Here is a 12,873-nt window from a genome sequence, read left to right as displayed (position 1 = left end):
TCATGTACATGTGCACCAAAGCCCATGTTGCAGCCTGGCGGATGTCAAGGGCAGGCATTCTGCATGCCAACGCAGTGGCCGAACCCACAGCCCTGTGTGGAATGGGCTCTCAGTCTTTTGGGAGGCTGTTTTTTTTGGCCAGTGTGCATCAGACCTTTATGCTGGGGAATATCCACCTGAACAGAGTCCTCTTCTGCTCAACCTTCCCTTTCTTTGGCCTGGAGAACCCCACCCGATGGTCCTGGGTACAATCAATGTAAAACTTAAAGCTCTTTTGGGGAGGGGAGGATCCAGCTGATAGAGCCTTTCCTCTTTCAATGGGTGAGGCAGGGCAAAGAAGGATGGAAGAATTGTGGATTGTCCTACATGGAACTGAGTCATGATTTAGAGCAAGAAGGCAGACTGAGCGTGCAGCCCCAGTGTGTTACAAAAAAGGTGGTGTAGAGCATATGTATTGACAGTGCCTGAAGTTCACCTAAGTGATGAGCTGAAGCAAAGGCAATGAGGAAGACAGCCTTTAAGGTCAGGAGATGCAGCAAGCAGCTATGCATCAGCTTGAAGGGCATACAGATGAGAACTGTCAAGGAGCAAACGTGTCAAACCTTTAGTAACTATATCAAAACAGGTGAGGGGTTGGTCAGATAAATATGAAAAGACGGAAAGCTTCAACAAATAGCCTTTAATCCTGTCCACTGTAAAGCCTTACATTACCCACACATGCCACTTAGCGTAGTCAACTAACAGAATGCATGACGACAGGAGGCCCAGAAGCCTTAGCACCAATCTCACGACACCCAGAACGCAGGCTGAAACACCAGGATCATAGTTGGAATGTCCTCGATTTGTGATGGATTAAAGGCCAAAACTGCACAGTATCTAGGATTGCTCCAATGAAGGACAGCCTCCGCAATGGAGTACCATGTGACTTTGGCATGTTGATTTCCAGCCCCAATAATGTCAAAAGGTTTGCCATTGTCTTGAGGTTGTCCACAATGGCCTGTGGCAAGTCTGCCTTCAACAGCCAGTCATCGAGATAGAGGAACACTGGCATCTCAAACTACCAAAGGTGTGCAGTGAACACATCATGTAGGTCGCACTGGTGGAGCAGCAGAAGAGCACAGCAAACTGAAAATTCTCCTGACCTAAATGAACTGAAGGTAGTCTGTGGAACTGCAGGACATGCACACCAAAGTAAGAGTATTGGAGGTCCAAAGCCATCCCACCATCTAGTTGCCTGGATCCAGGAAAGACAGAGTTTGGCCCAGCTAGACCATCTTGAGTACGTCTCTCTGCAAGAAGGTATTCAGATGGCGCAAAGCTAAAATAGGACCAAGGTTTCTGTCTTTCATCAGCATGAGGAAATAACGGGAGTAACAATTAGTCCACTATTTCCTGGCCTGAAACCCTCTCTATAAATCCCTTGTCCAAAAGAGCCTTCACTTCTTGGAGTAAAAAACTCCAGAACTTCTCTGAGAGGTTGAGATGTGGGTGGAAGATGCAGTGGGTTGAAAAGGAATGGCAGGGCATAGGCTTTTTGGACCATCTGGAGAACCCACCTGCCGGGTGTTATATTTTGCCAGCCCTCGAGGAAGTATCTGATCCTCCCACAGGAACTTTGTGTGCTGCTACCAGCAAGCTAGTGTCTTGCAGGTGGATGGTACACAGGGGACGGACTGGGAAGCCTGCAGCAGTTTATGACCTGGACACTGTCTTCTTGATCCCCTATCTCGAATTCATTGGGGTACCTGTGGAAGGGGTTATGGGTCTTGATGTGGGCAGTACACCAATACACTGAAGTACAGCAGAAAGGGGTGAAACTGGTGAGGGTATTGTCTTGTGGGTGTACAAAGGTCTCAGGAACAAGCCACAGCCCAGTTTTCTTTAACATGTTCCAATACCGAATTGGCCTTCTCCACAAACAGGTAAGAACCATCAAACGGCAGGTCCATTAAAGAGGCTTCCATATCTCCAGAGAAGCGTGTGGCTCACATTGAAGTTTGCAACCGAAGCACAACACTAGTGCCAACTGTTCTGCCCAACTTGTCAGTAGTGTCCAGCCAGAACAGATAATGTACTTTGTGGTGTCTAAGCCATCTTGGGTGGTTTCAGCCACACTGGCCAGTAATTACTCTCTGGAGAATGCCGGCACAATCTTGCAAGACATATCTACAAAACGATGGGCTTATCTTCTCAGGAAACAGATGGCATTGACCAAAGACCCGAGGGCAAAAGCGACTTGAATAAACATCACCTTACCAAAGGTCTCAAGGAGGTTTGATTCTATCTGGAAGAGTTGTGAGGAAAGAATTGGGGTTCACCCTGCAGTTTACCTTTGTCAGAGTCCTGACTGAAAAGGTGATAAAGTGCTGGGGTGTGGCTCTGAGATGGAGGCATAGTTTAGTCTGGATCAGAATTAATTGGGACTGGGTGCGTTGGTTCAGCGTCGAGTGATCTCGGTTCAAGGCAGAGATTTATTCAGCTCGGAGTTGGATAGGACAATAGGAACGGAGTCATCCTCTGGCGTCAGAGACTGGTGTGAAGCCTGGTGACAGACTGGAAGTTCGCTTCATAGTTGGAGCAGAACCCAGGGCAGACCCTCAGCGGTATCCCAACCGGAGGCCTCCATGTATCACTGGGGCCCAAAGGTTTGCTGGAGAGAGCCAGAATGGTGCTGTAAATTCACAGCAACTACTCTGTGAAAGTTTCAACCCATTGTGTGTCGCAGACAGATACAGAAGCTTTGCCTGCATCAGGATCAGTTGTGGAATCACCTCATCATCAGGTGACCGTGAGCAAGAGCCCAAGGTACTGTGAAATCATCTGGACTTGTCAAGTTGAGACTGGCGGGACTGGGAGAAATCCTGCTAGGTCTTTTTGTGCTTTCATTCAGACTTTGGCGTATTGGACCTTGAAGATGACCTGATGTGGGTACATCCTCAAGAGTGGAAACAGATTCTCAACTTTCAGCGGAGGTGGGACTTCCCAGACTTATTTCTATGTTCTTTAACATTTAGCTTTGCTCTCCATTTCCGGATCACCTTCGGGTTCATAAGAGTGTACTCCTCGCTGGAGTTGGAGTCATGTGCCGAACCCAGCACCAGATACAGACCACCCAGGGAGCTGTCACAGGTTAAACAGCCATTATAACGTGGCTGTTCCCACACATAGCCTGAACCACACATAGCCTTAACCATGCATTGTGTTACAACGTATTGGCCTTTACCACACATGCCTTTACAACAAATTAGGTTGTAAAGGTATGCATGGTAAGGGCATATGCAACGTAGTTGTGGTTAGGGCTTATGTGTGCAAAAGGCATGGAAAAGGCTATCAGTGTCTTTAGAGAAAATGGATAGACCCTTCTGTTTCCCCTTTATGAGCTGCCTGCCTGGAGAGCTGCCTCACCATGTGGCAAGTGAGCTAAGGGAAAGGGGAAGGGTGAGAGGCAGTTTTAGGGCTCAGGGCAGGGGTTGGGTATTTTTTATTTAAAAGATTGTGGGCAAGTGGTGAGAAGTCGAGCTGGGGTCCTGTTTTAGGCCTTGGGGTAGAGGGGTGTAGCTTTAGGGCTTGGGGTGGGGGGGAGGTATAGCCTTTGGGCTTGGGGTGGGGGGTGGTTGGCGCTCAGGGCAGGGGGTGGGTATTTGTTTATTTAAAGGGTTAGGGGTTGGGGGGGGGGTTGCGCTTGGGTCCTGCTTTAGGCCTTGTGGTTGGGAGGTATAGCTTTATGGCTTGGGTGGGGGTGGTGTTAGGGCAGAGGCGCATATTTTTTTTAAAGGGTTGGGGCCAGGGGAGGGGGTCATGCTGGGGTCAGGTTTTATGGCTCAGGGCAAGTGGGGTTCGGCTTTAGGACTTAGTGGGGCAGTTTTAGGGTTCAAGGTAGAGGAATGTATTTTCTTTTTTTTGTTTTTTTAAAAGGGCTGTGGGTAGGGGAGTGGGGGCGGAGGGGTCCAATATTAGGATTTAGGGCAGGGGTCAGAGAAAAACGTAACTATGTATATGCATTTAACATACATGCTCTTAGAACGAAATGCGTTGTAAAAGCATGCATGGTAACAGCATATTCGTTGTTAGAAATGCGTGGTTAAGGTATTCATGCTGTAACGGAATGCGTTGTTCTGTCATACAACCCTGTCACAGACATCTGTTTGAACAGCTCCAACAAGGATAATCTGTTTAATTTTAGGAGGGGGCATGGTGCCTTTGCACACTGAAAAAATACATTTTTGGGGAATCGTTTGTCAAAAGGTGAGGAAAATGTTGGGAAAGAGCTCTGGATAAGGGTACAAAATTCCCAAAATAAAGGAACTGATGTCAGCAAGCAGGGCTATCACTTCTATGTGGTTCCGTTTGTTATTTCAGGGGTGGATCGAAGTTAGTGTGAAGAAGCGCAGGACATTGCAAACCGGCACATGGGAGTAACGCTGTTGAAATATCCTGGTTCCTGTCTGGCACCTAGGGATATTCTAAAGGTGAGGAATATGTGGTTAGAAGTAGCCCTTAGAACGTGTATTCTGAATTCAGAGGTTACTCTCTTCAGGGTCAAAACTTTCAAAGACTTACTGTCTTAAACTGTTCAGTAATTTCACCAAAGAAGAAGAATGTTTCTCAACAACTATGACGCCTCGAAGGACAGTCACATAGAGAACCAAGTTATGAAGAAAGATATCCAGCACTCCTCCAAAAACAAAGATGAGAGATAATGGCAGTCGCGGAGCACCGAAAGTGTCACAGTACAAACCATGTACACATAACTGAATAATGGCATGACATGGTGTGCATTTATACGATCTTCCAGGTCATACATCACACAAATAGTGATTAACCACACTGAACAGTTGCTTAACGAACAACCAAAAATCAAGAACTTAAGTAGCTGAAACTAGGATTAAGTGCACCCGCATGGCAGTGCAAAGAAGAAATTACACACAAGTGTGATCAATGCATATAGAACACTGACCAGTCACAGAAATTAAAGACCTGGAAAGATCATATATTCAACTTACGTAGATTGCAATATTTTTTGTCGAAAGCGGAATGGACACCTGTGATAAATAACCTGTTTATGGTAAACGAAAAAAAAAAAATCCAAGAAAGCAGCAGATGTTTTTAAAACGTTCGAAACACGAGTAACATATTTAAATGTTGACATGTATACATTTTCAATAATGAAAACCAGACTGGGATTTCTTAAAACAAAAATATGTGTATCCAGATTTTGTTAATAACTATGCATACCTGTTTCCTTCCATCTTCCACAGCAGTTTCCAATAATCTTAATAAAGCACTGCATTCCTGTGATTTCTCATCGAGCTGCGATGTACTTTTACGAAGGCTTTCCTCTTGGTGTGCAACATTATCTTTAAGTTCCTGATTTTGTGTAACCATATTCTCGAGTTTTCTGTATTCAAGAATAAAAATAGTTTTAAAACAATTTAAAAAGATACAGACTGCAAAACACAGTTAGATGTTGTACGTACTGGTTGAGCACTGCCAATTTCTTTTGAATTCGACTATTTTCGGTTTCCAAAGAATGGTTTTCTAAGAAAAAACTGTTGGCGTCAACCTACAGGAAAAGCACAAAACGCTCAACATTACCGTTTGTGTGCAGAAAACTGGGAGAGTACAGCAGAAGTGGGGTAGTTCAGTATTTAGAATTGTAGTACCGAGGAAAGATTAAGTCTGCCAAGAACTAAAATCCTACAGCAAAAAAATTAGGTAATTGTTTCTGATAGTACAGCATACTTCAATTCAGTCACTTAAACAGCCAGTATAGCCGTCCAACAATACTCTCATTACCGCCCTGTACCAAATTTGAGAAGTTCAAAAGATACCACATATTAGAAGGCACATAATTATGTAGGATTTTTGACAAACCTGTCTGCCGGTCTGGAGCCCAGAGAACCACCAATATTCTGCATTCTCGCATGAAACGTTAATGCTGTATCCTTTAATGGCTCAAATAACAGTTTATAAAAATCTGTAAACATTTTACAGTAGGACATCTGTTGTAGTTGGAGGGCAGGGTGTTCACACAAGTGTCTGGAGCCATTAAAGGACAAGGCACCAGGGGAGGCTCCTACGTATGGGCAGAGGAGCGCCCCCCCCCCTTCCAGCAGCAACCGCTGCAAATTCTTTTACATGGAAAGGATACTAAACTGTGTTGATTATCCTTTCCATGTAAAAAGGGCAGGGCATTAGGGTGACTAGCTGACGAAAGTGCACTGTGCACTCCCCTCGGAGCGCATGTGTGTTTGGCTGGCGGTCTCTGGCTGGCCAAGCACACAGGGCTCTCTCTAGCCCAGTAACATGGTTGCTGGGCTGGAGAGAGCTTGTACAGGCTCCAAGCCTGCCTGGGAGTGCCCTGGCTGGGCACTCTCCAGCAGCGCCATGATTGGCACAGAGCAGACTGGGAGCCTGTGCCTGCAGCAGCGATGGGAGAGGAGTGTGGCGTGGGAGCAAAGCAGGTAATTATTTTTTTTTTTTTTCCTGCACCCTTTGTGCCCCGCATCCCCCACCCCACCCAGCCCCAGCCATAGCCAGCCGCTCCTGCAAGCCACGTTCCTTAATGCATGTAGGCCTTTACATTAAAGCCACAGCCTGATGGCTACTGATGGGGGTCTAATCTCCCCTCCACCCCTAATCAATCCTCAGGCTTCATGCAGCACACAGACACCAACATTCTATGCATAGTTACATTCTCACAGCACCCACTCAGCATTGTACAGCATGCCCATACATACATAGACAATACTACTACAGCATCAAATCAATTATAAACAGCATTTTACTTATGGGCATAATCACAAATACACACTAATTAGGTAGGGTCAGACGGCTTACGAGGGGGAAGTGAAGTTCCTCGTTCTGTGCCAAAGAAATCCTCCTATTCTTCTAAAGTATAATAACACACATGACCTGAAATGTACCACCTTGGAAAATGAATCAATTTTCTGCCTGGACAACACAACGTGATACGTCAACTTCACCTTACCATGGAACAAGCTGAAATTATGATTCTTTAGAGAAGAAGTCTTGGAAAGAATCACATTGATCAACACTCCACTAGTGAGGTTGAAGCTGGGACCAGAGGGAGGGAGACACAGACTGGATGGGAGAAGGCAATCGCTGGTAAAAAGCAAGGCAGGGCCGGCAGGCAGGAGAAACAATACTGATCCCCACATGCTCACTGCAGAAGAACAAGCATTGGCAAGCTAATAGGTCTTGCCTATGCAAGAGGTATTGGCCTTGCCAATGTGTTTTAGCCATGTTGTACACAAGTGTGGCTCCTGTTCAGCATGGCTAAAGGTTTGTGGCGCTGACGGGAGCGGCGCAGAGTGGGGTAACAGAGTGGCATGGAGTGAAGTTGAGTGTCACAGAGTGGAATGTGAAGGAGTAGAGTGTCATAGAGGGGAGAGTCAGACTGGAGGGCCATGGATTGGAAAGCAGTGACAGAGTGGAATGCCGCAGAGTGGAGTGGATTAGAGGTGCACAGTGTTGTGGCATAGAATGGAGTAGGGTGTCATAGTGTGGAGTGTTGTAGAGTGGCATGGTGTACAGTGGCTTTACGTAGTGTTGGAAAGGGCCGCAGACTGGAATTTAGTAGGGTGTTGTAGAGTGGTGTAGAATAGTGTCAGAATGGTCTGAAGAAGAGTAGATTGCCAGAGTGGTGTGAGGAAGAGTGGAATGGCATTGAGTAGAGGGGAGTAGATTGGCGTAGCAGAGAGAGGAGTAAAGTGACAGGGTAGAGTCAAGTAGAGTGCCATAGAGTGGACTGGTGTAGCGTAGAATGGAGTAATGTGTCAGAGTGGAGAAGCACAGAGTGAAGTAAAGTGGCATAGAGTGTCAGAGTGAAGTGTCTTGGATTACAGTGTCATAGAGAGGAGTGGCATAGAGTAAAGGGGCCTAGAGTGGAGTAGAGTCACCTAGAATAAAGTGGCGTAAAGCAGCGTAGAGTGTCAGAGTGGTGTAGAGCGGAGCAGAGTAGAATGGCATAGAGTTCTGTGGTGCGGAGTAGTGTCAGAGTAGAGTGGGTAGAGTGTTGTGGGTAGAGTGTTGTGGCAAGAATGTTGTGTAGGGGCATAGAGTGGAGGGGCATGTATTTTCATGCTATGAAGTGTCATTGAGTGGGGTGGGGTGAGGGGATGGAGTGGAGGGTGAGGGGATGGAGTGGAGGGGGATGGAGTGGAGTGTCGGCGTAAAGTGGAGGGTCGTAGAGCAGAGGGGCGCAAAGCAGGGGAGCCTAGAGTGGAGAGGTGTAGAGTGGCATAGTGTGTCAGGGGGAAGTAGAGTGTCACAGAGAGGAGTGAAGAAGAGTGGAGTAGCATAGACTGGAGTGCTGTAGAGTGAAGTGGTGTACAGTGGAGTGTCATGGAGTGGCATACAGTGGAGTAGAGTTTCAGAGTGTTGTGAAGTAGAGTGCTGTAGCATAGACCTGTCCTAGAGTGGAGTATAGTGTCACAAGTGGAGTATGCATGGTGTGGTAGGGCACTGCCATTACAGACAACACATTTTCAATTGAAATGGCCATTACATTTCCATTGACGTACAGTTTTAGTAATAAAAGTATAAAGCACACAAATGGTAACATGTAGAAATTGAATCACCAAGTGTATTGATTTGTTTTGATCATATTAAAATATTCGCTTCCAACGCACTTCAGAACTGCAAAAATGTGCTTCATTTGTGCTTTTCTAATTCTGGTATAGTCTGACCTATTTGCACAGTTCATTTACAGACATTTACATTTGGTGTGTGCTAAAACAAAATAACATCCTACAACTTCGCCTCTCACATGGGTACCCAGCAGGATTGTTACATAAATACTCACACTTTGAAGTCATTCAACACAAGTGAATTGCGAAGTTTGGTCCAAGATTGACACACTTGGTTAAGCGTTTTAACACTGATGCTGTGTTAGGGATGAGGTACTCAAAAAGGTGTTTTTGCTTCACTCTCCTGGCTATAATACCTAGGACAATGCATCTCAACTCCGTTCAGTTCACAAACTGGCACATGTGAATGATTGAAGGGGAGCTTATGTAAGTATTTAACTACAAAATGTTGATTATTAACATTACATTTTGCACTCTATGAGACAGAGGCTGCCCAAACGAGTAAAGCTTTTGTCACCAGATTTCAGGGTTGGGTCACAGACAGAGGGCATATAATGGGCACAGAAGGCCCAAAAGTGGATCTAGTTTCAAAGACAGACTGCTTCAAAAGACAAGACTACTCGAAAACAGTTTGACTTAGGTGCGGGAAACCCACTCAACCTGTACTGAGTGCCAAGCAATAGATTAACGGCATGGGTTAAATACTCTGCTGTAACAAAGACTACAAAATAGTATAGAAGGAAGACAGGGACTGATCCTGCTGTCATCCTTATACAAGAAGCTGCTCGCCATTTCGAAGAAAATGTCACCCATTTGAAAGAAACAGGCAAGTCTGTGGACCCAGATGCGCTCATCATTCTAGTATTTTTTGCCTTTCAGTGCCTCCACAAGAGAAAACAAAACTGACCAGCATCGCATGAGTGAAGTAAGCACTGAGATAGGAAAAGCCAGCAACTCTCCTGCTCATTTTGGTGGCACATGATCTCAGCCTGCGAAGATAGTCTCCATACATATTAGTCCTGTAGATAAAGATGACAATCACACAAATGATACTGCTGGCACAAAGTTGACTTTCTTGGTTAACCCCAGAGCCACCATTAATGTACAGCTAGCCAATGCATCTGCCAAGCACTTTCTCGCTTGGCTCTCCAATGTTCAAATTCTTCTCTAGGGAATCCCACAACACTATTTCGCAGCAGATGTTTTAAAACCTTTAACTCATGACAGCAGACATGATGAATTTGACATATGATATTTGTAGATAAAGCTAACGCTGACAGCCTACATTCTGAGCACCTGCAAAACGGTGGCACTACAATACCTATGATTCCTGATCAGGTTAAGAACTTTGAGTGCCCTCTTATCAGTAGACTGTTTCTTGAGGGTCTTTCACTGCCTGGGCAAGCTGAATGGAAGGTAGATTCCTGGGCAGATGGATGAAAATGTCAAATCAGTGGTTCAATACTGGAGTCCTACCGTTGAGGTAAATATACACATACGTCCTGAAGCCACAAATCTTACCCTCAAAGACGTACGTAATTTCTGTCATTGAAATTTTTATGGGCAACTATTTTCTCAAGAGGAAATTAAACAAGACCCTAAATAAGTAAAGGCCCTTACGTTAACATCAATACCAAACACCATCTCTGTTTATTGCTTTTTTCTGGGCATGGCCAACTACTGCGCAAAACACATCAGTGAGTTCAGCACCATCAATGCTGCCCCGAGTGACATGACTAAGACAGTTCAGGACATCTGATGTGACTATAAAACCAGTTCAGATATCAGGCACTGCACTGCACTGCACTTCAGAGGCCAGAGACTGACCTTTTTTGACCAGTCTATGCACACAGAAATAATTGTCACCACTAACCCTGCTGTCATCCTGGCCCACGTGAAAGCAATCCAGTTGCATCTTAAAAAAGACTGCTGATTATTCTACCCACAGCCTCACGAAACCTGCAGAATGAAATACTTAGCTTTGGTAACACTTTTTCTGGTATATACCCTATAACTGCAGATTCCTCAACTTTGGAATACCCCAGGTGTCACACTATCCAGTGAGTCTTACTTCAATATTCCTGCAAACTAATAGAAGAACCTTATGTCTCTCTGGTGACTTTGCCATTTGTGGGATGGTACAAAGTCACCAGAGAGACATAAGGTGCTTCTATTAGTTTGCAGGAATATTGAAGTAAGACTCACTGGATAGTGTGACTTATTTTCAGCTGCAGTTTGCCATTTGTGGGATGGTACAGACTACAGCTGAAAATAAGTCACCCCTGCATGCTGACAACAGTTTAATCTTTCTCCTCTGCACCCCCAGATGTGCTTCGAACAAACTGCAGATGACAGTGTGCTAAATTCTAACTTGGGACTTTATAATGATGTCCAGGAGTTCACTCCAGAGAACGGGGAGGTGGGAGAGAAGCAAGGAATCTGCAGTTAGATGGTGTATCCACACAAAGAGCATTATCATACGTTAGTAACTTGTTCTTCTAACTGCAGATTACTTGCCTTTAGAACAGACACCACAGCAGTACCTCCTGTGAAAAGTGTGAGGAAAGGACTGAGACCAGAAATTGTTGCAGGACAGAGGGGTCCTGACTGTCATGGAAGTAATGTTTTGTTAAAGTCTGCACCTACATCTCATCTTGTCAGGTTTCCAGAAATGACACATCGCTTGTGAAAGACATTGTACCAGCCTTGGTCCTGGTGCAATGGGCTGGGAGGACTTCAGGGAGTTGCTTCTGGGCCAGTGTGTAGCAGATTTTAAAGCAGATGGCTTTTTATTTTGACAGGGTGCTTTTCTGCACTGCTGTTTCCTTTTTCCGCTCCAAGGGGGCCTACAAAGAGCTGATCATTCGCACAATTGTCTTCTGTGCACTCACTGTTGAAAGTCAAAACCGTTTAAGGTTCAAGTTGAGGGAGCCTCTTCTTAAAAAATTGGCATAGAATAGACAACTTGAAAAGGAGTCACAACAAACTTTGTATGAGAAGGCTGCCCTGTCCTTCAACTATAAGTTGGCTGGGAAGAGGATGGTGTAGGGTGGTTGCATTCAGCGCACCTGCAGTTCACTCACGTGTTGCCCAGCGGTGATGACAATCGGGATAACTGTTCACCTCAAAAGACGTGCGCAGAAGAAATTTCAGCACGAACTTCAAGATCAAGGAAACGTGAAAGACACACCTTGGACAAAACACATCACAACAGGTGATGTAAATACAGAGGACTGAACCGGCAAAAACTAAAATGTCAAATGGCTAGATAACCCTTTACTATGGTCATTGCAAGGCCAATGATATTGCAAACAATAACACATACAAAAGTTTAGCCTGCAGAGGGTTGGTATGATTAGCGCCACACCAGGCAACAAATGTGTTTCTGCTTCCAGCATAGATGGACTTTGTTGAATGGTGTCAGACTGCAAAAATGACTGACTACTATTCTTGGTAGAAAAAAAAAAAATGCAACTGCTGCCGCTCAATCCAAACACATGGAAGAGTGGGTTGCAGAGATTGGTATGCAGGCTCTTACCCCATTGCTAAGACAGGAGGACCGACCAAAATTGTAGCCTGCTTGGAGGGCATATTAAGCGGCTGTGATACCAAACCCTTCTGGCTCAGACTAGGGCGATTAAAATGACTCAGGCTCAGTTTATCCTAATTTTCCTCAGAATTCGAGGCAGGAAATGTAGTGGTGAGAACACTTACAGGAAACCCATTCAATTTCAGTCATAATGTGTCTTCCAATGACTTTCCTGAAGAAAACTCCAGTGTGAAGTAGTTTAGACACCGCACTTTCGACAGTATCAAGCAGATCTAACAGGGTATGTTTCACAGATCATAGATGTCCCTTCCAAGCTCAGGATGGATATGCCATTTGTGATCAACATGTCCATGTTTGCTCAGCTCATTTGCCCTGGAACTCCAAGATCCTGCTAAATGTTTGACCACCTGGTAAATGATTGTCTACTAACAAGATGTTCCTCTGGCCCAGCCAGCTCCAGAGAAAAAAGGCTTCCTGGCACAGGATTCAGGTCATCACTCTGACCAGCTTCTTGCCGTACCACATGATAGTCATGTTGTCTGCAAGCATCTGCTCCAGTCTCCCATTGATGGATGGCAGGAATGCTTTCCAGACCAGAATGATCAGTAAAACACCCCAGAAGTCTAATATGGAGCTGACCCTCTGCCAGGGATCAGAGACCTATGATCTCCACCATTTCCAGGTGAACCCCTGTCCCCCCCAACCAATTCA

General features: G+C 45.3%; 1 protein-coding gene across 4 annotated transcripts in view; it reads right to left on the bottom strand.

Moving 5' to 3' along the window:
• Positions 1 to 12,873, bottom strand: part of ODF2L (outer dense fiber of sperm tails 2 like) — a 248,638-nt gene that overhangs the window by 61,807 nt on the left and 173,958 nt on the right. For all 4 annotated transcript variants that reach the window (XM_069232260.1, XM_069232263.1, XM_069232261.1 and 1 more), the window contains 2 exons: positions 5,478 to 5,563; positions 5,236 to 5,398 (listed from right to left, as the gene is read on the bottom strand). In XM_069232260.1, coding sequence (XP_069088361.1) covers positions 5,236 to 5,398; positions 5,478 to 5,563 — 249 coding nt within the window. The remainder of the gene's footprint in view (positions 1 to 5,235; positions 5,399 to 5,477; positions 5,564 to 12,873) is intronic.

Source organism: Pleurodeles waltl, chromosome 4_2, assembly GCF_031143425.1.
Source record: "Pleurodeles waltl isolate 20211129_DDA chromosome 4_2, aPleWal1.hap1.20221129, whole genome shotgun sequence".
Classification (NCBI taxonomy): domain Eukaryota; kingdom Metazoa; phylum Chordata; class Amphibia; order Caudata; family Salamandridae; genus Pleurodeles; species Pleurodeles waltl.
Note: the sequence above shows the minus strand (reverse complement) of the source record. Positions and strands in the feature narration are given on the sequence as shown.